Raw genomic sequence first — 24,259 nt, 5'->3', positions numbered from 1 at the left:
GACCAAAACTGGAAAACAAAATCAGACTTACGTTTTCCATGTGTGGACACTTTCCAGCTGTCCCTACGGACTGGGCGATCACACAAGTCTCAAGTATACACGTTTAGAGTGAATGAAGTGTGCAGTTGCAACATTACACTTTTCTGCCTGTGTGTCCTATCTTGTGTTCATTCACTTGCTCTTGTTAGCATCAGCCCAGCATGTCTTGTGCAAACACTGGCACTGGAGAACCACAGATGAATCCAACGTGGCACCTACTGGTAGGGAGCCTAAGGTCCAGTGTAGATCAGCCAGAGTCCCTGGGATGTCACTGTGCCTTAGCCTAAATAATGGCACTGGAGGCTGGAGAAGTAAGAGGAGACAGCCAGCATTCTTACCTCCACATTCAGACACATTCCAAGTTTCTGAGGTCTTCAGAGCCCCAAGATTTTCTGGTCTTGGGCATGGATCACAAGTAACTTGTCTTTCCTCATTCTGGAAGGTTCCATTTGGACATAAAATGCAGCATTCTTGTGCTCCATCATAATATGTCCCAGCCCTGCAACTAACTAGCCAAAAGGAGGAACAATCTGGTCAGTGCAAGGACACAGGCTGAGGGAGGACAACTTGAGTGCTGGAATGAAGGTAAATGAACAGTGCTGACCACACAGTCCCCGTGCAGACCCCTGGGTTCCCATGCAGATCTCTCTACTGTGATCCCTATGCCTCTGTCCTAGGCAATTTCAGGTCCATCTCTCCTTTTACCATGAGTTTCTTGAAGTCAGTGACCATAGGGGTCTTAATTATTTTTGAGGCAGAAGCATTTGATAGTTGGATGATATTTTTAAAATTCTGGACCTTCCTATTTCACAGGGCTATCAGAGGAGAATAATGGCAAAACTTTACTCGCTGAACATAGGTCTACTGTGAGAAAAAGAGAGGAAGGTGTTATTAATTCTGGCTGGTGGCATCCTAGAAAACTTCCTAGAGAAGGTCATATTCATGTTTGGTCTTGAAGGATGAAGAAAAGATCCCCAGGTGAAAAAGTGGAGAAATCATAGATTCATGCATGACATGTGGGAGCAGAAGGAAGAAAGGGAAGTTGAGGATAGATTGCAAAAGTTCTCAAGTGCCAGGCATTTGGATTTGAGTCTGCAGGGAAAGGAAATGATCAACAACTGTTTTTTGAAAAGCACTCCCTCTGCCGGCTGGGGTGGGTATGACCTCAAGGGTTGTCCAATGCTATATCTTTGGTTAGTAATAAAATTAGTACATTCCAAAGAATTTGGAATTACTATTTTTTTGAGATATGATCTTGCTATGTCATTCAGCCTGGCATTAAAACTCACTATTTAGACCAGGCTGGCTTTAAACTTACAGCAATCCTCCAAAGTGTTAGGATTATAGGCCTGTGCCACCACATCTGACTCCAAAGGGATAACTATTGTAAATGTCTCCTAAAAGAATAACCAATAAGGAAATTCATAATCTGTGCTTATGTTTGTATTTGTGATGTGATTTAAACATGGATTCAAACCTTATTTTAGGTTATGAATATGAAATAAATGTGACAAATTTAGCTCCCTAGTAATAATATTCAAGCAGCATCATCATGGCCATCAAAATAGCCTAATAGCTAACATTTGTTAAGTATTTACAATAAATAACTAGACACTGTTCTAATAGCTTTGCATACATTATCTCATTTATTCCCCAACACAATCCCAAAGAGTGAAGTGCTATTATTAGCTCCATTTTAGAGAGATGGAGACTTATATAGGTTAAATGAGGTCCCAGAATTACTTTGTGAAATATACCTATAGTAAGATCAAGAGCTTGGAGTTTAAAGGGAGAAAAAAGTTATTTAACAAACGTGCAGGCTGAAGCACAATTCAAGAATGTGTCAAGGATTCTCTATGGGATCAGAAGAGTTTGAATGGAACAAACAGATTCTCTTTTATGATTAAGCTGCCAAGAAATAGAAATAATAGCACCTGATAAAATTAACTATTATAGCTCTCATATGTCTTTAAAGGGGGTCACCTCTTTTCATTTATCCTACAAGTGAAATTTTCATATGTGATCTTAGGGTCAAACATGGCAAAGTTGTCTAGTATCAATAATAAAAATGTCTTTCATTATTCACTCCATAATCTTTTTTAAAAATGAGGCTTTTGGGTCATAGCAAAGACATGCCACATTTCCAATGTTTTTGCAATCAAATGCTATCAACCAATGAAGTCTCTTTTAATATCTAAATCTCTATGCTTTTTGGTATTGTTTGGCTTTTCTTTTACAATATTTAGGTATCATTTATACATAATTTTATGATTTTTTTAAACTAAAAAATTAAAGTGAGCTTACCTTTTCCTTTCTTGGCAAACAACATTATAATGAATGGGAAGCATACATGTATGGAAGGCACCCTATAATCCCAGACTCCCTCTCTAAAAGCAGCCCGACTGCATAACGCTCTCCGTACTCACTCTGCCTCCAGCCTACACCTCTTGAAAAGCTGGGCTGAATTATGAACTAGCAATTGGCCACACATGTTACATTGTGTCCACCTGAATTATCCCGGTGTCTATAATGGGCCAGTAGGGAAGAGAATAACTTCTTCATGGCTCTCAAGAGCTATGCTGTCATGAAGATTGGCAGAAAGTAAATAAAAGCCAGAATCGTTTCCATATTGGGAAGAGCTGTTTTCACTTCAAGGGAAAACACCCTCATGGAGCCGGGGCTCCCAGGAGCCCCATTAGTCTGGATACAGAGGCAGGCTCCTCTGGCAGAGAATGAGTCTCCTCCATGATGGACAAGCTCAGACCTGGCTCTCACTGACCCGAGTAATGAATGGGCTCAGGCACTCCTCCTTGGAACTATTTAAACCCCTAAAGCTCTTTCAAGATTCCATTTTGAGAGGCCTCGCAATATGACACATCTGTTGCAATTTCCTAGCTGATCAAAAGGCTGAGAAATGCCCCTCAGGGTGCCCTCTGGAGAAGAGGGCCACGTTCACTTTCCTCGCAGTGAAAGGCCCACTTCCCATAAACAACTGGGCTTGTCACTCACGATTTCCATTTTCCTTCCAAAGAAAAAGATCTTAGAAAGAATTCATGCCAAACACCTTCCAAACAATCTCTGTTTCTTTCCCAAGGTAAAACTGAACTAAACCCTAAAAACTGACTCTGAGTATCCTGAAGGGCTGCCTGGAGAGTACTTTTTGAACATGTGCTGGAGATCTGCCTCAGTCACCCGTCCCGCCCCACTGCTTCTCTTTTCCTTGAGTAGCAGCTTGTGCTGCTGCCCGGACAAAGGAGGCAATTGCCCCCAAACACTTCACTATCGTAGCAGAGCTTTTGTGCATCTTCAGTGACCATTAAAATCTCATTCTCAAATTCCACACAGCTGTTTTCTCCTCCTCTTAAAAAAAAAAAAATAGGAGAAAGCTTTTCTGATGCAAAAGGGGGAGACCAGCAGGGTCCAGGATTGATGGTGAAAAAGAGGCCTAAAGCCTTGGCCTCCTTTCAGCACGGTGGCCTTTGAGTATTTCAGGTTGTGGACAAACACTATGGCCTCTCTGTGGCTAAGATGTGAACCTATTAAAAGGGGTCACTCTCTAGCATCTACTGTTTTCTTAAGAATCACACCTTGACTTCTGAAGGACAGCCACAAGCAGCCCACTGGGATTCCCAGGGTGTCCTGGGGCTGCCACTTTGTCCCAGCTGGGAGGCAGTGGCACCCCAGGCAGTGCTGTGGCCTCAGGCTCTGGTTTCAGCACCCCCAAACAAGTAGTGGAAGACAAGAGTGATAGTGCCTCTTTGGGCTGAGAGGTTGATTTTTCACTGTCTGTCTGGGGTTTGGTGTAGGCTCAGTTTTGTTATTTGAAAAACTTTTGGTTGGGGCAGAGAAATGACCCCAGCTAGGCATGTTCCACACAGGTTCCCAAGCATGTGCTGTGTTCCCTGCATGCCTCATTAACTGCAGCTAAAATCTCACTTCCTTTAGAGTGCCTTTTTTGCCCTCAATTTAAGTATTTCCCCAAAGATTGCACTTTGCCCTCTTTGCATGTTGTTGGCTGTCCTTGGGATTTCATCTGTCATTGCTGGGAAGATTCATTCATTCATTCATTCATTCATGGTAAATATTACTTACTAAGCATGCAGCAGTGCTGGCTGCTGCTCTAGGAGAGGGAGAAGCAGCAGGGAAGATGACACACATGTCCCAGCCTTAATTGGGCCCTCGTTCTCATGGAGAACATGGACAGCAAACAGGCAAACAAGCAAACACAGTAGAACACCAAGCAGGGAGCAGTGTGATGAGGGTTAGGGAAACAAGGTAGGGGACAGAGTGGCGGGTGGAGCTGCTGTGCATGCTGTTTCTCGGGTGGCCAAGAAAGGCCTCTTCAGGCAGAGAGCAGAAGGGAATGAGGAAAATAGCCTTGCAGTGGGACTACCTGACAGCAGAAGGTCTGTGACCCAGGAATATGGTGGAGGGCGAGGTGCCAGGAAATGCATTTTGGAAAACAAGTGAGGGCCAGATCACACTGGTTCCTAATGGCTACTGTAAGGAAACTGGGGCTTATGCAAAGTGTGTTCAGGCTCTGCCTGGGGAGCAATGTGATGTCTCCAAGGGATCCTCTGCATGGAGAGCAGACTGAAGGCAGGCAAAGGGAAGGCAAGGACAGGAGGGAGGCTTGGACAGCAGAGTAATAATGGAGGAAGAGAAAACTGCATCAGAAGGCAGAGGTGACAGGACTTGCCAGTGGGCTGGGTAAGAAGCATGGCAAGAGAGAGGTCAGGAAGGCTGAGGTTTTTGGTGTGAGCCACTGGTAAACACAGGTGCTATTTACTGAGAAAAGGGAGAAGCAGGTTTGAGTGGGAGGGACAAGGGCATGAGGAGTCTGAGGTGCCTGTTGCTACTGTTGGTTATCCACATGTTGAGAAGGCATGGTTGCCTGCTGGAGTCTGAGGGAGGATACTACACCCTGGGGCTTACAAAATCATCCCATATGGCCAGGCATGGTGGCACGTGCCTGTAATCCCAGCACTCTGGGAGGCTGAGGCAGGAAGACCACAAGTTCGAGCCCAGCCTTGGCAACTTAGCAAGACTCTGTCTCAAAATAAAAAATTGTATAAAGAGGCGGGGGATGTAGCTCAGTATAAAGGTCCTGTGTTCGAACTCCAGTACTGCCAAAAAAAAAAAAGAGGAAGAAAAGAAAAGAAAGAAACAAGATATGATCCACTGGTGGTGGGCAACACATTCTTGCATCTATGTATATTCCTTTTTACCTAATAGATAAGAAACAAAGCTAGATTAAGTCTATGGCGTAAGACTCAGTCCACCTCCCTGGGAGTCACAGGACACATGTGAGGTGAAAGGTGTCTAAGAAAAGAGAAGTCAGGCAGCCCAAACCCAGGGTGTGCAGAGACCAACTGATGTGCTTTCTCTCAATGTACCATGAGGAATTACAGTTTAACAATGCCTGTTAAATACATGTGCTGACTACATTATCTACTTTCAGCCAAAGTAACCATCACAGGGTAAAGCAAAGTGGCTTCAGATGAGTCCTGTAAAGAACACTGGCACTGAAGGTTGTGGAAGCAGGCGTGCTTGACAGGAAAATGCCAGGGTGGACTCATCTTCTACCCCTGGCACTAGTTCTTGTCAAAGCACATCATGAGCTAGAAATGGGAACCATTCCATCAGATCTGACAAGAGTTCTCTCAAAGGAGCAGTGAACAAAAAGCCCATTTGGCAAATGAATTCATGACTGCTATTAACAATGAACCTTGTCAAATTGTAGAGTACCTTAAGAGGCTAGCTAGTTACTTTTCAGTTGTATTCATTTGATCTTTGCTTTATTCTATCTTCTGCGATGTGTTGCACACAATAATTAGCCAATCTTATAATTATGTACTTTACAAATAAGTAAACATTCATAAATTCAAATATGTTTACTTTGAGTGTGAGAGAGGAATGCTCAACACCTCTGGAATAGAGTTTGTAACTCAAAATAGAAATGAGCTGGAAAGAGGACAACCACTATGGAAATCAGTGTGGAGATTCCTCAAAAAACTAAAACTAGAAATTCCATTCAACCCAGCTATTCCCCTTCTAGGTATCTTTCCAAAAGAGTTAAAAACATCATATTACAGTGATACTGCATACCCATGTTTATAGCAGCACGGCTCAAAATAGCTAAATTTTGCAAGTGGCCTATATGCCCATCAACAGATGAGTGGATAAAGAAAGTGGTATTTACACATAATGAAGTCCTACTCTGCCATAAAAAGAGATAAATTGGAGTCATTGTAGGAAAATGGATGCACCTTGAGACCATAATGTTCAATGAAATACATCAGACACACAGGCTTGAATATTGCATGGTTTCTCTTATATGAGAAACCCAAAGTATAAAGAGTAAAATAAAAGATAATAGGAAATAGGGAGACAGAACTTTTGCAAATGAGAAATGACTAAGAGATAGAGGGACAGGGAAGGAAGGGGAGAAGGAGGGGAAGGGAATAAAAAAAGAATTAAGATGTGTTATGTACACATACCAACCTCCCACAATGAATGTAATCATTATGTACAGCAAATGTGTAGTAATTTAAAATAAATAAGTAAATAAATAGAAATGAGCTGAGAGGGCATTGTGGGAGTCACTAGCATGTGGCAATATTCAAAGTTGTGGCATGGGATGAGGTCACCAGGAGCACAAAGGGAGAGGAGAGAGCAGAGGTCTAAGCCCCAGGAGATCGGAAATGGGGGAGGAGCCAGCACTCGAAACGGGAAGGAGCAGCTACCAGGGCAGAAGGAGAACCAGAAATGTGCAGCGTCTGAAACCCAGGAGAGGAGAGTGATCCCAGGGCAGGGAGTGAGTGCCAGTGTCCATGAGGAGAGAGGACTGGCGAGGGGATTCGGCAGCGTGGTGGTCATTCAGAATTTGTTAAAAGCAGTTCCGGTGGGGAGGTTGGCATGAAAACCAGACTGAGGAGAAAATGGGAGGTGTGGAAGTATAGTACCACTTTTTCAGAGAGGTTTGCACCACAAGAGGACAAAACAATGAAACAGTATCTGGCAAGAATGATGGGGTCAGTGGAAAGTGTGGCTCTTGAGATGGGAGACGGGTTTGGGTGCTCCCGGAAGTAGTCTAATAAAGAACGAGAACTCTGAGAGGGAGCTGTGGGTCCAACAGTGGGGGCAACATCCTTAAGGCACTGGGAGGAAATGAGCGGGAGAGGAAGCCTTAGGAGCATGGGCCAACCACTCATTCTAATAAGACGCACTTCACAGTGGGTGTGCAGATGCAGGGTAGGAGGGCTGAAGGTGTTTCCTAGACTCCCCAGTGCCTGTGCACACCTCTGCCCAGAAATCTTGCTGTGACTCAAATTCAACTTGTCCAAGAGGAGTGGTTCTCTTCTTTTTCCTTTCTCTGGCTTTACACTTATTATTTTGTGGTACTGGGGACTGAATCCAGGAACCTTTGTACCGAGCTATATTCCCAGCCCTTTATTTAAAATAAATTTTTAGAGTCTTGTGAAGTTGCACAGGTTGGCCTGGAACTTATGACCCTCTTGCCTCAGCCTCCTAAATGATGGGATTACAGGCGCAAGCCACCACCAGGCTTGGCTTTACTTTTTTTACAGAGGTGTCTATATTCTCCCTGTCACCACAGTTCCAATCCACAATTATCCCTGATTCCTTTCCGCCCTGCTCCACCTCTCAGCTGCAGCACCCTCCAGCTGTGTCCCTTCACCCACCCCTGTCCCGTATCACCCAGAACCCATGTCCTTTATTTTCTCACCGTCTCTGATCTGGCTTATCACACTATCCTCCCACTAGTTCCCCTGCTTGCTGTACTTCCTACTCTGCCCTTTACCAGATTCTCCTTTCTGTTGCATTTCTCTGATTCTTTCACTTGCTGGCTCAAAAACCTCCTTGATCTGACTCCCCGGGGCCACCTCTCTCAGTTCTTTGGCTCCAGAATTCAGTCTGGAGCCTCCTTTTCTGTATCTGAGTTTTCGTCCTTTCTCATGTTCTCTCAAGAACCCGTTTTGTTTTTCTTTTTCTGCTTCTCCTATAAATCTCTTCTATTTCTTTCCCAGGGATCACATTCATCTAGCTATTCAGCCAACCTACTGCTTCTTCTCAGTACCTCCTGAATGGGAAACAGGGCTGGGGGAGATGAGAGCGGTCTGGGAAGCCAGAGGCAGGAGGAGAGGCCAAGTCGGAAACCTCTGAGCTCACTCCAGCCTTTCCTCTTTGCACTCTGATCCATGTTCTCACCAAGGGCCGCTCATCGTTCCTCCTAAGTTCTAACCCGCAGCCTTTCCCCTGACCCATCTACTGCCTTCATGGTCTCCATCTCTCCTAAGCTGTTAACTCCAAAGTCCCTGGATCGGTCTTTTCGCCTTTAGTCCTGCTCCCTGCAATCCTGCTTGGAAGATCTTTCCACATTGCAGATCTGATCTGGACACTGCTTGATTAAATATTGTAGAGGCGCCATGTCACCTGAAGACAAAGCTGAGGCTCCTTAGCAACACAGGCAAGGTCTTCCGGGACGTGGCCATGGCATCCGGGTAGTGAGAGGCACTGGTTACGTCATGATCCTCTCAGCTCCCCAGACTGCGCCTCTGCCTGCGCCTCCCTCTCACAAACGCCTGTGCCTCCTTCTGAACTCAGCTTCGCTCCTTTCTTTTGACTTTTCTGACCCCTCCCTGGAAGGGCTAAGCGCCCCTGGACGGATGGTGTCTTATTTATCCAGGGCTGCTCGGCACCCCACACAGAGCTGGCCCGTAGCGGGCTTCATCTGGGCGGAACTCAGGACGGGGGACGCTATTCAGACCGCTAGCATTTGGGACTCAGGCTCTTGAGTTCAACCTGGATTTGAATCCCGCCTCTGCCACTTATGTGCTAGGTGCCACTGGGGAAAATGAGGACCCCCCCCCCATGCTTTTGTCTCCTTATCTTTAAGAAGGGTTTGATGGAATACAGGCTTGTGATGAGGATTGAATGAGATAATATCTGTCGAGTGATTAGCACAGGGCTGAACACATTCTAAGTGTTCAAGAAATGTCAATATTTTACTATGTTTGAAAATTTTTCTAATTAAAAGAATTTCCCACTCAGCCTATGTAGATTTATGGTTTAGTATTGGATTTATGGTCTAGTATTAGTCTACATTGCTAATACAGACTTTACTTTTCCCTTAAATAGAAAATTCTTATCTGTTTGATTCCAAGTAGTTTCTCGATTTTGAAAGACTGCCCGGCCCAGTCCTGCTGCAGGCCCTTGGCATTTGCTGGCCCCTCCCCCATCAGAGCGCTGCAGCTGGCTGGTTCCTGACCACTCTACCAAAAGGACCCCTCCACCCCTCTTGCTTTTATCCTCCTCATAGCACATGAACTTCTGGAACTATCTCTTCTTTCTTTTTAATTTCGACCTCCCTCTGTTAGAATGTGACAGAGAACAGGCCCTTTGCACATTATATTTTCATGGCTTCATCCCAAGTACATGGAGTCGACAGAGCACTACCTCAATAAACCCTGGTTGAATTAATTTTTCTCAATTTCTGCAGAGGAAAGCTATTGTTAAAAACTGAATTAAGCTTTCTTCGTCTCTCAAGAACCCAGGCACTAAAATATTTCCCAGTTTTCCAGTTGCCTGGATTGTACCTTTTAAAAATTTCAGCAAGTTTTAAGAACAACCAAATATAAAAAAGATATAGTATCAAGTATGTTTCTTAAATAACTTATCCTTTGTCTGATATTATAAAAGTATAATAGCTAGAAATCTGTGTCATACTTAATATTTCTCTAAAAATGATGAGGGACTTTATGAAGTACTATGCACTTAATTAATTTGTTCCTTGTAGAATATGATTTTTCTTGACATCTTGCTAAAATTGATCACAGATGGTACAAAGGTCATTTGCAGAGCAGACTGTCCCCAAAGTCCCCAAATGCCAAATTAATAAACTTTACTATGTACAGATGACAATAAGAAAGTCTTTAATTTGATCAGAAGTGATTATTCAGTACAACTTAGGACTTTAAAATTTATTTATTTTATTTTTTTAAGAAAGCCCATTTTTTAATTTAACATTTTATTTGGTTTTTTTGGGTCTTTTTGTTTTTTTTGGTGCCAGGGATCAAACTTGGGTCCTTGCACTTGCGAGGCAGGCAGCAGAACCACTGAGCTAAATACCCAGCCCCTTAAAATTTATTTTTTTAAGATTAGAAGATGCAGAAACAACTTCAGACATACTCAGCCACCTCATCTTTGACAAAGGAGCCAACCATCCTCATTGGAGGAAAGATAGCCTATTTAATAAATGGTGTTGGAAAAACTGGATTTCAACCTGCCAAAGATTAAAACTAGACCCATACCTATCACCATGCACTAAACTAAGATCAAAGTGGATTAAAGATACTAAATATTAAAACAGAAACACTGAACTTGATGGAAGATAAGTTAGGTAGAACTCTTGAAGACAATGACATAGGAAAAGTCTTTCTGAACAAAACCTCAGTAGCACAGGAACTAGCACAAAGAATCAACAACTGGGATCTCACCTTATTAAAAAGCTTCTGCATTACAAGAGAAACCACCAAAAGAGCTAAGAGACAACCTACAATGTGGGAAAAAAATTTTTAGCAGCTGTACCTCAGACAAAGGTCTACTATTTAGAATATATAAAGAATTGAAAAAAATCAGACCCCCCCTAAATTCAAAGACCCAATTCAAAACTGGGCATCTGAAATGAACAGACATTTCTCAGTCAAAGAAGTAAAAGCAGCAAATAAATATATGAAAAAATGTTCAACATCACTGGTCATTCGAGAGATGCAGATGAAAACAACACTGAGATTCCACCTCACCCCAGAAAGAATGGCTGCTAACAAGAAATCAACCAGAAACAAATGCTGGCAGGGGTGTGGGAAGAAAGGAACCCTTCTCCATTGTTGGTGGGAGTGCAGACTGGTGCAGCCACTGTGGAAATCAGTATGGAGATACATCAAAGAATTGGGCTAGAGGTCCCATTTGACCCAGGTATTCCCCTGTTGGGGATCTTCCCAAAAGAATTAGAAGAATCATACCACAGCGATATATGTGCACTCATGTTTGTAGCAGCACAGTTTGTAATAGCTAAAGCTTGAAAACAACCCAAGTGCCCATCAATTGGAAAATGGATAAAGAAGATGTGGTTTTTTTATAAAATGGAGTACTACTCAGCCATAAAGAACAAGAAACTAGAGACATTTATAGCTAAATTGATGCATATTGAGGACACACTCTTAAGTGAAACAAATATGGCGCATGTGTAAATACAGAATAGTTTCTCTAGTGTGAGAAACTGAAAGTGTAAATAAGGATTAAAATGATTAAAACAAATAATTGATCATTTGAAATAGGAAGAAAAGGTACAAAGGTGTAGGAGTGGTGGGAGGGGAAGGGGAAAGGAAAGAAGGGAAAGGAAAAATTATGAGAAAAGAAAATAATGGAAACAAAATCTATGTAAATAGGGAAGGGTGAGGGGGTAAAGGGTGCACAGGTAATGGGGAAAAAAATAAGAACCAAGATACATCATGTACAGGCACAAGCACCCAATGATAAATGTAAATGTACTGTATACCTAAAATGTACCGATAAAAGAATTTTTTTTAAATTTATTTTTTAATGATATTGGAAAGCTGGGGGGGGGTACCCATCTGTAATACTAGCTACTTGAGAGGCTGAAGCAGGAGACTTCAAGTTTGGAGTCACCTTGGGAAATTTAGCAAGACACAATCTCAGTATTAAAAATAAAACAAAACAAAACAATTGAATGGAAAAACACACAAAGACTATACATGTTCTCAGAAGAAATCCAAATAACTATAGATCTAAGACAGCATGCTAACTCTTACTAATAATCAAAGATAAACAACTGAAAATAATCTTTTGTGCTTATGAGATTTGCAAAAATCAAAAAGATCAATGCTAAACAATTCACGTTAGCGAGGATGTGGGTACACACTGGTACAGTTTTCCTGGAGGGCACTCTGGCATCTGTTTTGGCAGTGTCTATGTTTATTTTTTTCATTTTTTAAAATTAAATTCTTTTATTGGTACATTGTAGGTATACAGCACAATTACATTTCTCATTGGGAATTGTACCTTTACATGATGCATCTTGGTTCTTATTTTTTCCCCATTCCTAGCCCTCCCTTCACCCCCTCCACCCTTCCCTATTTACAAAGACTTTATTTCCATTTTTTCCATTTCTCAGCATTTTTCCTTTCCCTTCTTTCCTTTCCCCTGCCGCTCCCACTACCCCTACCCCTTTGGACCTTTTCTTCCTATTTTACATTATCGATTATTCATTCTAATCATTGGTAGGTTTTAGGTATACAATATCATGACATTCATCATTGGAAATTTGCACCTTTACATAGTCTCTCTTGGTTCTTATTTTTCACCCTTGCCCAGCCCTCCCTTCAACCCCACCAGTCCTCCCTATTTACAAAGATTTTGTTCCTATTTTTCCATTTTCTCATATTAATCCCATTCCCTTCTATCCTTTCCCCTAGCCCTCCCACTTCCTTCCCCTTTGCCCCTTTTCTTCCTATTTCACATGACCTATTATACATTTAGTCCTTATTTACACTTTCAGTTTCTCACACGAGAGAAACTATTCAGTATTTATACATGTGTGTCCTATTTATTTCACTTAAGAGTATCGCCTCAATGTGCATCCACTTAGCTATAAATGTCTCTAATTCTATGTTTAAATATGCATATTCTTTGACCTGGCTATTGTACTACTGCAAGTCTATCCTGCAGGAATATGGACATATGCACAAAGAAGGATACTCACAGCAGCACCATTTTAATAGATTAACTAGGAATAACTTTAATGTCCACCAATAGGGATGGGGCTAACAAACAACTGGTGTTTTAAAACAAATATAGATTAGAAAGTGAAAAGAAATGAGGTAGCTCTCCTGTCAGCGTGGAAAGATATCTATGATGTACTCTATAGTCAAAAGCAATACACAGCAGTATTCAAATTGTATTGATTTATTTTTTAAAATGTTTATTCACATATAAACCCATGTTCATCACAGCAGCAAAAGCTACTCTGTTCTAACGTAAGCCAGAAAACTATCTCTCCTCTGTGCAAAGCCCTGGCTCTCTTCCTTTCTCATTTAGATTCAGAGCCAGAGTCTGAATGGATTTCTGGTTCCTGTGCTACCTGGGCCTCTGCCGTCATCATTCTGCGTTGCTGCCTCGGGTCTCATCACCCTGGGCTTCCTTCCAATAAGCCTGGGTGTTGCCTTAGCCAGTTGTTCCCTTTGCTAGGAACTCTGGTTCCCCACACAGCCCCATCATGGACTTGCTCCTGACCTTTGCAGCTTGGCCTGAATGACATTGTGTGGTGAGGCCCTCTCTCACCACAGCCCATGTCTGGGGGAAGTGGGCTTCTCTGCACCCCTCACCTTGCCTGGGCCCTTTCTAATCTACTCCCTACTCCCCCGACCATCTGCTGCCTTCTGCTACATGATGTATGTCCTTGTTTATGGGTCAGCTGCCTAGCTCCTCCCTCTGGAATTATCAACTCCAGGAGGGGTGAGATTTTTGCTTGTGTCTCATGGCTGGATTCCTGGCACCTAGCATGCTACCTGGGACACAGTAGGAGCCCAATACATGCTTACTGGAGAAGTAAAAAAAATTTCATTTCTACAGATGCACAAAAACATGTGAAAAATATACAACAAATTATAACAGTGGTTACTGCTGGGAAGTGGTGTTGGGGCTCTGGGGGGAGAATTCTCATCTTTACCATATATATTTCTGTACCACTGGGAACACGTCCCACTTTTGTAATTAGAAACTAAATTAAAATGTTTTAAAAGATAAACATGATGGCTCCATTTCCCCTTCCAGATCATTTGAAGCACTTTTCTGGGGTTCTACAATGCTTTGGCTATGGTTTAAGTGTGTTCCTCAAGGGTTGTGTTGAAATTCCATTCCCACCATGAGGTATTAAGAAGGTGGAAAGTTGAATCTGACTGAGAGATGTAGAGGTGGGGCCTGTGAGAGGTGATCTGGATGAGACAAGGACATCAGGGTAGAGGCCCCGTGATTGAATGACTTTTATAAGAGGGAGAGAATAGTGCCAGCTACTTAGGATGCTGAGGCAGGAGACCCCTTGAACCCATGAGTTCATGACCAGCCTGGGCAACACAGTGAAACCTCATCTCAGAAAAAAACAAGTGTGGGGGGATCAGAAGACACACATGTGCCTGTGGCCCCATCTCTTACCATATGTTGCCCTGTGCCTCCTCGAGGCTCTGCCAGCAAAAAGACCATCACCACATGTGGCCCTTTGACCTTGGACTTCCAAACCTTGAGCCAAAATAAATCTCTTTTCTTTATAAAAAAATCCTGCCTTGTGTATTTTATAATAGTAACCAAAACTAAATTAATATAGGCTCCTTTCTTCAGACACTGAAAATAATTTCAAAAAAGAACTAAGACTTATCTACCATAGACTTGTCCTTGCTGTATGTACCATGCACAGTTCAGAAAATACCAGCAATTCTGATCTTTGTGAACGTCTAACACCCTCAATTAGACGAGGAATGTAAGACATGCAAACATATACACATATTCTTGTACACACTATGCCATGCCCTGCCAGCCAAAAATCCTCTCTAATTAACATACCCATCCCTTCTTTGTAGCCACTTCCTCCTCCTAGCAGAAAGAAGGAATGTCACTGGTAATTCCTTATGCTGTTTTCTCTGCATGCTAAAGACAAACATTGCTGTCAGACAGGTTAGACCTGATATGGTCCCATGTGGGCTACAAAATTCATTTAGTATTAGAGGGAAGATACATTGTCTCTCTTAGAAACAAATCCAACTGAATTATTTAGCATGAGAGGTATCCCAGGGACACATTCACACAGCACAGCAGTGACAAAGCCCTCCAATGAGTGTCCTTCATAGGTCGTCATGGTCATAGGTCTCTGTCAAGCAACCCTTCTCCTTCTCCTTGGGCCTTGATTTCCCAGAAGCATAACCACAGCAGTATCAGTAGCATTCCCTCTGGGAGTTGGCCTTAACACTAGTTTTTCCTGTATTCTTCACTAGCCACAAAGACTTTCTGGTGAGCCCACAAGGCCCCACACCAACACCACAGCCAATGGAGGGAAGGAGGACTCCTTCCCTCAGCTCCGAGAGTTCAGAAGGAGGACCAGCCTGCCTCTCCTGAGTTTCTTCAACTCCTCTGAAAAGTAGGGCAGCAACAGCCAACTCTCACCACTATTTTGGTTGTAAACTCAGACTTTTGAGAACCAACCAACCAGCTGAGTTTTTGCTTTTCTTCTTTCTTTTTACGATCAGCTGGAATAATGCTGGGGATTTAGCTCAGTGATTCCGCCGCCTGCCCCACAAGCGCAAGGACCCGAGTTCAATCCCTGGTACCAAAAAAAAAGATCAGCTGGAATAAAAATCAAAATTGTCTAGGAACCAGCCCCTTGTGGGCAGTTACACTTGATTTTCACTAAGTTATGGCAAAGCAACAGATTCAAGATGTGGTACTGCTGCTGACAATTCTGTAGAACAAAGCTGGGTTTGGCTTTGCTTATTCAGAAACACTGTCTTATTACTCCTTACCTAACCTTCATTTCTGAGGTTTTGTGATTCTTCTGACACTTCAGAAATGACATCTACTTAAGGATCTGGTTATCGGTTTCCTCTTACTTGGGGCAAAGGCACAGGCTTTGGAATTAAAGCATCAATGAGGTTTTTGGGGGGAGATGAAGGGGGACTGAGTATTGAACCCAGGACCTTTACAGAGAGCTATATCCACAGGCATTTTACATTTTTTTCTTTTCTTTAGACAGATTTTCACTAAATTGCCCAGGCTGGGCTTGAACTTGTTTTTCTCCTATCTTAGCCTCTCAGAATGCTGGGATTATAAGCGTGCACCACCATGCCTGACTCCAGTGAGATCTTAACAAGAAAATATCCCTCTGAGCTTCAGCCTGTTCACCTCTTAAATGGAAATAATCATCCCTACCTGGTAAGGTTACCATTAGGATTAAATGAGATAACGCATATTCAGGGCGCAGTGTTCCACTTGTTAACAGATAGAACTCAAAAAATCACCATTGTTACCAAAACTGAAGGCCCTGATTTTGCCTATCTGAACTTTTCAGGTAGTGTCTCGCATAATTGCCCTGAACTGTCTCTCAGGACAAACAGATCTCAGAACTGACCACACTGAAACCTCTTGTCCCTATACCTCTTGCCAGATTTATCAGAGGAATAGAACTGATATTGCCAGAGTTCTGGATCTCGTGATATTAATTCTGGAACACACACACACACACACACACACGTGCACACCACACACATGCACACACACACCCACAGACCTACAACATCTCGTGGCAGCCTAAAAGCCTCAGGCTGAAGCTCAGGATCTCACAAGACAACTGAGTGGCCCCCAGCTTTGCCTCTGCACAAAACTATGCCAGGGGTTTGTTCGTTGCCACCAGTGGTCAAAAGAAGGATGTGATTACAAGAACTGTGATAAAAGAGTATGGAGAAGGCTCAGGGCTCCTCACACCCCTGGCCTGCCCTAGCTAGGGGATGCTGCTCTGAAGACAACGTCCCTCAAGTCCTTAAAGGGCACTATTCCCTCTTCTTACCAATCCTACCTCTTCCTTTCTGTCCTTCAACTCAACAAACATGGACTTCAGTGCCCACCATAAGCCAGGCACTGGGGAAAGAGGTGAGTGATGCTTAGCCCCTGGGAGCTCCCAGTCTGGTAAGCAGAACAGTAGTTACCAGCAGACAAAGGCTGTCCAGAGAGTTCTCTGGAGAAGGGAGGATGGCCCAGACTTACTGTCGGCTACCCTTAGTGTCCACGGGCTCAAGGCAGTTCTGTTAGCAGGAAAGTCCTGGGCTACTCACCACACTGGTTTTCTACATGCCCCTGGCCCACTCCACAGGCCTCTGCCCGCTGCTCGGATGCTCTGGGAGACTTTTTAGCCACATCAAGGTCCATGCCCGAGAGCTGAAGGTGGAACTGCTCCCTGTGGGCAGCTTTCCTGAGCGTGCGGAGCGCCTTCCGAAGCCGCTTCTCCGTGCGCTTTGTGATGCAGCTCAGATCACAAGAAGCTGCAGAAACAAGGGGAAGAGCAGCACGGAGGTTAGGCACAGTGTGTGGGGCTGTCCAGACTAACTGTAGGACCCACCAGCAGCCCGATATCCCAGTGGACCAGAAGGGGAGACACTTGGAGGTGGGCACCTAGCAATCTGGGCAGCATGTGATTCAAATGGAAATTTGTTGACCAAAACGGTAGCTTTCAGTTTTCATGAAGCAGAGAAAATCATCAGGTCAGGTTCTAAACCAATTTCGTGTAGTTTGGGATGAAAATAAAACAGGAGATACTTCAGTGTTTGCACTATTTTCCCCCCCAGCAATGATGAAAAGTGAAAGGCAAAGAAAGAAGGAGCAAGCTGTGAGAAGCCTGGCACCACAGTGACTTTCAGACCAACCTGTCACCTCCTTTTGGTAAGTTTCACGCTCAAACTCAACAGTGAGAAACATTTCCTTGGGGGCGCTTGGTCGGCCAGGGGCTCCCGGGACTTGCTTGCTGGAGCTGCATGTAAGGTTTGCATAGCGGAAGCTCTCTTTTACTGAGCTGTGCTTCTCTGTATGAAGAAACAAAATCATCGGAAGCCAAGTCCTAGCAAAGCACTCAGTTGGACATTCGCTAGAGCAGTAAACATTTCATTAAAATAACTCTCCAGGGCCTGCGTGATTAACTCCACATGCTAAGATGTTGCAAGCCCCCAGCTTGGAGCACGACAATATTTTCATTTTGAAGCCCAGTACTGCCTCCCACATAACTTTACAATCTTTTCAATTCTTTTCACGGATAAATACCGCTGTTTCCAACTGACCAGCCCGGAGGCAGAACCAGGGGCCATTCTGCATTCCCTACTTGCCAAGGTGCACTGCTATTCTCACGGTTGTTTTCCCCACAGCTGTTCTGTGACAGCCTGAGCAGAGGCTAAAGTCTTCACACAGAGAATGAGCTCAGGGACAGGAAAGAAACCAACTCCTGCTTTCAGGCGAACTGACCTTGGTGTGATTCCAACTCGAAGGGAGAGCTGGAAAGCACATCAACAGGGATGTCTCATTTTTAAATTGCCAGGAACAATACATGGCAGAGAGAATCGACAGAACCAAACAGTATCCTGCCAGCACCTATGATGTGGGTGGAAGTTTCACGTAAGGAGGGCTTTGTACACCCCTATTGCCGACTCTGGCTGTCTCCCCTCCCCTGGTGACTTCCTGTGAATGACTAATGACTGTTTACCCAAACCAAAGAGCAGATCTCCATATCCACACAATAAATTTGTCTCTGTTTTAAAACCCGACTTTATCGAGCTGAAGAATTATCTGCATGATATTATTTTACATTACAAGGACATTCAAAGGAACAGGTCATGGTGGGGGGGTCAAAGGAAAGAGGCAAATTCATTCTTCTCTGTATTTTTCCAGCAAAGGTATATTTTACCTTTTCAAAAAGCTAACTTCAAATTGTAAAGCAAACAGACACTCATTTTGAACCTTTTTATTTTCAATTCTCCTATCTCTTTTTTTTTTTTTGGTACTGGGGATCAAACTCGGGACCTTGCACTTTCGAGGCAGGCAGCAGCACCACTGAGCTAAATCTCCAGTCTGCTCCTATCTCTATTTTACTTAAAATCATTTTAAGTAAGTTTAAATTTATAGAAACTTGCTAAAATACCATAGAGAGTTCCTGTATATCCTCCACTCGGTTTCCCTTAATATTAACATCTTACTTTAACATCATATTTGTCAAAACTAGGAAATTAAAGCCAGGTATGGCAGTTAACACCTATAATCCCAGCACTTGGGAGGCTGAAGCAGAAGGATTTCTGTGAGTTCAAAGCTAGCCAGGGCTACATAGTGAGTTCAAGGCTAGCCTGAACTGCATAGGGTGACCCTGTCTCAAAACAGAACACAAAAAAGTCTGAGATATCAGCAGTGGTGCAATCCCATAAAGTCCAAGCCAAATCTATTTTTCAGTAGCTCTTTCCTCCTGATTTTAAAATATAAATGCTCACTGTGGAGACTATGGAAAAAGCAGAAAAAGTTAAAATCATCCATCATCCTCTCCTCTAGATATGAGGTCCTAATGATATAGTGGGCTTTCTTTTTTTCCATCTTCTTCACTTTTTCATGCACATTTTTGATTGTATTAGATATACAAAATGTTACAGTCCTCTTTTCTGTTACAACACTATAACAAGTACAACAAGTACACTTTCTTCTGTCATCAAATATTCATTGAATACATTCAGTTAATAGCAGCATACGATTCTATCAAATGGAGAAACCAAAATTGATCTTGGTTGGTTTATTTTTTTTTTTGGTACCGGGGATCGAACTCGGGTCCTTGTGCTTGCAAGGCAGGCAGTGGAACCACTAAGCTAAATCCCCAGCCCTGATCTTGGTTGGTTACCAATCAAAAGCGACCAGAGTGAGCTTTACGTTTGTATGATTTATTTGAGAGTAGATTGGGAAAGAAACCTCCTAATAAGTAAATTCTGATTTGTTTAATCACCTAAAGCCTTCTCTGAAACATTACAGAAAATGCGAGCTGGGGAAGAAAGAGTAGTACTAGATTCTGCTCATTCAGTGAATCCAGTTATACCTGGATGGCATTTGTTTTGCTCAACCCAATGGAATCACAGTTTCCAAAAACTAGGCCCAGCTGGAATGCTGGGTTATCACCTCTTTGTTCATCAAAGTTATCATTTCTGAGCCAAACCTTTTTGGGTTTTTTTTTTTTTTTTCATTTCTTTGGGTGATCTTTCAAGCAAACATTAAAATCTAGAAAATTTAACCCAATACAATCCCAATTGGTAATTCATCTCAAGACCTTACTGACTCCTGCAGACTCAGGTTTCTCCAGAGCTCATCAGCTACCTCTTAAAGGAACCCCTGAGGTAGAACCCCAGAACTAAACAGGGGTGCTCCGCCAGGCTCTCCTTCCTCGGGGCACAAAGTCCTTACAGATTCTGGAGTGTGCCTGAGTCAACTGTGCAGCTGTCTGTCCACCCTCAGACCTCCAGCTCAGCTCAGCCCCTTCCCAACGTGCAGGCAAGCTCCAGCTTTCCACATGCTGGCAAGCAGTGTGCATCTGATTCCATACCTGGTAGTGCTGGTTGAAGACCCTCGGAAAACAGTTCAGCCTTTTTCAAACTACACTTGCCTTCATTTAGCTTCAAGGTTATACTTGTCCTGATGGTGGCAACATCTTCAGAAAGAAACAAGTGAGAGAAGTTACCTTCAGAGGCAAAGGGAAGGAAGCACCAGGAGGATGACGTCAAGCTATCCATTGGCTGGGACCCCCCAGTGTCGCACAGCCTAAGCCCAAGAAAGGGTTGGGTCATGCAGTGCCCATTTCCCCACAGATCAAACAGCTGGAGCCAGGAGTTAGACTTACTCCTCCTTTGGGGAGATGAATCCAATGTTCAAATATAACAAAGAGAGGGCCCCAAACTGCCTCCCCAGTGAAATAAGAGATGAGGTCACTTGTGTGCTATGATTGTTGAGGGAAATGGTGAAGAGCAGACTCTCCTACTCCTGCCTTGGGAGGACAGGGCTGAGGGAGCTGCCATTCCAGGAGTGGTTAGATTTCCAGGGCTGGGAGGGAGTGAGGCCCCTGGTTTTAGGGGCTGATGTGCAGAACTCTGTTCTCCCAGAATCAGTCTTAAGCAAATATTAGGCTCTGGAGTCTATGATCTAGATGTGAATTCTAACTCTTTGACTTGTGGTGAGAACTTGAGCAAGTTCCTTAATCTCCTTACATCTCATAATTAAGAATCTATATTACCAGGCTGATCTGAGGATTAAATGAGATATGGCAAAAAAAAAAAAAGAAAAAAAAATTAGCTTACTGCCTGGTACACAGCAAGAATGGAGTAACTAATGGGCAGCTGAAATGAACAGACATTTCTCAGATAAAGAAGTAGAAATATCAAATAAATACATGAAAAAATGTTCAACATCACTGGTCATTCGAGAGATGCAAATGAAAACAACACTGAGATTCCACTTCACTCCAGAAAGAATGGCTGCTATCATGAAATCAACCAATAACCAATGCTGGCGGGGCTGTGGGGAAAGAGGAACCCTGCTCCACTGCTGGTGGGAGTGTAGACTGGTGCAACCACTGTGGAAATCAATATGGAGATAACTCAAAGAACTAGGACTGGAAGTCCCATTTGACCTCGCTATTCCACTGCTGGGGATCTTCCCCAAAGAATTAAAAGAATCATACCACAGTGATATATGTGCGCCCATGTTCATAGCAGCGCAGTTTGTAATACCTAAAACTTGGAAACAGCCAAAATGCCCATCAACTGGAGACTGGATAAAGAAAATGTGGTTTTTTAATAAAATGGAGTACTACTCAGCCATAAAAAATGAGAAATTAGAGACATTTATAGCTAAGTGGATGCACATTGAGACGATACTCTTAAGTGAAATAAATAGGACACACATGTATAAATACTGAATAGTTTCTCTCGTGTGAGAAACTGAAAGTGTAAATAAGGACTAAAATGTATAATAGGTAATGTGAAATAGGAAGAAAAGGGGCAAAGGGGAAGGGGAAGTGGGAGGGGTAGGGGAAAGGAAAGAAGGGAATGGGATTAATATGAGAAAATGGAAAAATAGGAACAAAATCTTTGTAAATAGGGAGGACTGGAGGGGTTGAAGGGAGGGCTGGGCAAGGGCGAAAAATAAGAACCAAGAGAGACTATGTAAAGGTACAAATTTCCAATGATGAATGTCATTATATTGTATACCTAAAACCTACCAATGATTAGAATGAATAATCGATAATGTAAAATAGGAAGAAAAGGTCCAAAGGGGTAGGGGTAGTGGGAGCGGCAGGGGAAAGGAAAGAAGGGAAAGGAAAAATGCTGAGAAATGGAAAAAATGGAAATAAAGTCTTTGTAAATAGGGAAGGGTGGAGGGGGTGAAGGGAGGGCTAGGAATGGGGAAAAAATAAGAACCAAGATGCATTATGTAAAGGTACAATTTCCAATGAGAAATGTAATTGTATTGTATACCTACAATGTACCAATAAAAGAATTTAATACAAAAAAAAAAAAAGGATGGAGTAACTGTTAGCTGTTTGCTTGTTTACCCTTGGGGTAGCCTAAATCAAGAAATCATCACTGAGGGAGTTAGTGAAACAGACCATGATGTCCCTTCTCAAACATCTGGAAAAATGGGCAGGGAAGGATGGTGCTTAAGATTCTGAACCCAGACTGCCTGGGTTCAAATCCTGGCTCCTCTATTTCTTATCTGAACCACTGGTCAGTTAGCTCACCTCTCTGAGCCTTAGTTTGTCTGGTTAATGAGAATTAAAAAAAAAAAACTGGCCCAGAGGGATGTAATATAGATTAAATCAGCTCATACATACAATAAGGTAGCTGGTATGTTTTAACTGCTCAGTTGCTGTTTTGATCTGGGTCTCTAGCTTTGCTGATAATGTTATATGAATATCAAGATGTAACATGGGCCAGGTGTGGTGACACATGCCCATAATCACAGCACTCAGGAGGCTGAGGCAGGGATCCACCGTGAGTTTAAGGCCAGCCTGGACTACATAGTGAGATCCTATTTCTCAAAGAACAAAAATGATGCAGTATGGGTCTCATTCAGACATTCTCAAGGCATGAGAACAAATGGGTCAGTATCTGGGAAGACAAGACCTCCTGAAAACTCTGGATTTCATTCTTAGTCTTTTGACAAACTGGAAAAGGTTTGGGCCTCCTTCTTAGGAAAGAATCCCTGCTGCTCCTGTTCTACCCAGGCCTATCTCCATCTCTGCAGGCCTTTGAGATGCTCTGGGGTACCAGGAGTTTGGGAGCCCTGAGTGGCCCGGCTCCAAGGCTCTGTGGGCCCCTGTGCCAGAACGGTGACCTCCAGAGTGAGCACAGCACACAGTGTACCCTCGGTAAGTGATGGTTACATGGGCAAGTTAGATTTCCAGCACCAAGGGTGCAGGAAAGAACACTCTATCACATGCTCACAGCATGGGGATTAAGGAAAAAAAGAAAACAAAGCTAACACCCAAGAACAGCGCCCCATGAATGAAGCCCATTGAACACAGTGAGCCCCAGAAAGAATACACAGATTTGGTAATTACCCCCAAAAGCAGAGTCATTGGATTTTTGCTGTTTGCTTCTGAGAGGAGAAGAAGAGCCGCAGGTGACAGAGTAGGCCTCTTGCAGTCCTAATAGACAGAATGTGGATTGTCACATGAGTAAGCAAGGTTACAGGCCATCCTGGTAGCAGCTAAAATTGTCCCAGTCCTGCTCCGCATACGATGCTAGGAAAACACCCAACCCATGGGGCCTCTGATGGTCAGGAAGTATCTGGTTAAGGACCTAAAAGGGCTCTGAGAGCATCTGACACCTACCAGCCAGGAAGCCCCTGCCCTACCATGAGGATTTGCTCCAGGGGCTGGGGCCCACTCACCTGAAGAGAGGCGAATGCCAGCATGACATCTTAGGAAACACTTGTCTCCTCCACCACTCTTACTGCAAAGCAGGGACACGTAGGGCAACACACTAGTGGGTGGGAACCCCTTCACTTCTAGACAGGACAAAACACAGATGCTTACAGAAAGAGAAGGACATCTCCAAGCGTGACGAGGATGGCTGAGTCCCATGCACCAAAGGCCCCAAGAAAAGAAGGTGGAGCTGATGCCCATATAGAACAGGCCTCATTTCCACCATGGTCCAGGAGCCCCTTGTACGTTATTTTTTCATGCAGAAAAGCAACCAGGAAAACAGACATAAGTTCCAACCTACACAGAAGCACAGAAGGAAACGCCAAAGAGCCTGCAAAGTATCTCCTGTTTTTGGACTAATTAAAGACCGGCTGCTGCCGCTGATGGGGGAGAACTCAGTGAGAAGTCAGGGGCACTGGTCTCGGGGGGACATGGAGCACTCAGAGCCTCGGGCCTCTGGGCCAGCAGTCTGTGCCAGCAGCCCCTCTGGCTGAGTCTGTGCCATGGTGGGTGCCCCTTACCTACACAATCCTTTTTGTTCCAGTGGAGTTTGTACCCAGGATGGCACTGGCACTCGTAGCCACCCACTGTGTTGACACAGACCTGCTGACAGCCGCCATTGTTGTCACTGCACTCGTTGGTGTCTGT

At 43.5% G+C, this 24,259-nt stretch overlaps 1 protein-coding gene across 6 annotated transcripts in view; it reads right to left on the bottom strand.

Annotated features, from left to right (window-relative positions):
* Scube2 (signal peptide, CUB domain and EGF like domain containing 2) overlaps window positions 1–24,259 on the bottom strand; it is a 79,364-nt gene that overhangs the window by 14,763 nt on the left and 40,342 nt on the right. For 3 of the 6 annotated variants that reach the window (XM_087211714.1, XM_087211716.1, XM_087211717.1), the window contains 7 exons: window positions 24,133–24,255; window positions 23,578–23,694; window positions 23,246–23,332; window positions 20,234–20,338; window positions 17,541–17,696; window positions 16,953–17,159; window positions 378–548 (listed from right to left, as the gene is read on the bottom strand). In XM_087211714.1, the coding sequence (XP_087067840.1) occupies window positions 378–548; window positions 16,953–17,159; window positions 17,541–17,696; window positions 20,234–20,338; window positions 23,246–23,332; window positions 23,578–23,694; window positions 24,133–24,255 (966 nt within the window). The remainder of the gene's footprint in view (window positions 1–377; window positions 549–16,952; window positions 17,160–17,540; window positions 17,697–20,233; window positions 20,339–23,245; window positions 23,333–23,577; window positions 23,695–24,132; window positions 24,256–24,259) is intronic. The other 3 variants (XM_087211718.1, XM_087211715.1, XM_087211720.1) reach the window with 3 other exon arrangements.

The sequence above is a fragment of the Heterocephalus glaber genome, unplaced genomic scaffold (genome assembly GCF_053883595.1).
Source record: "Heterocephalus glaber isolate CG9 unplaced genomic scaffold, H.glaber_assembly_v1.0 deba00001428, whole genome shotgun sequence".
In the NCBI taxonomy this organism is placed as follows: domain Eukaryota; kingdom Metazoa; phylum Chordata; class Mammalia; order Rodentia; family Bathyergidae; genus Heterocephalus; species Heterocephalus glaber.
Note: the sequence above shows the minus strand (reverse complement) of the source record. Positions and strands in the feature narration are given on the sequence as shown.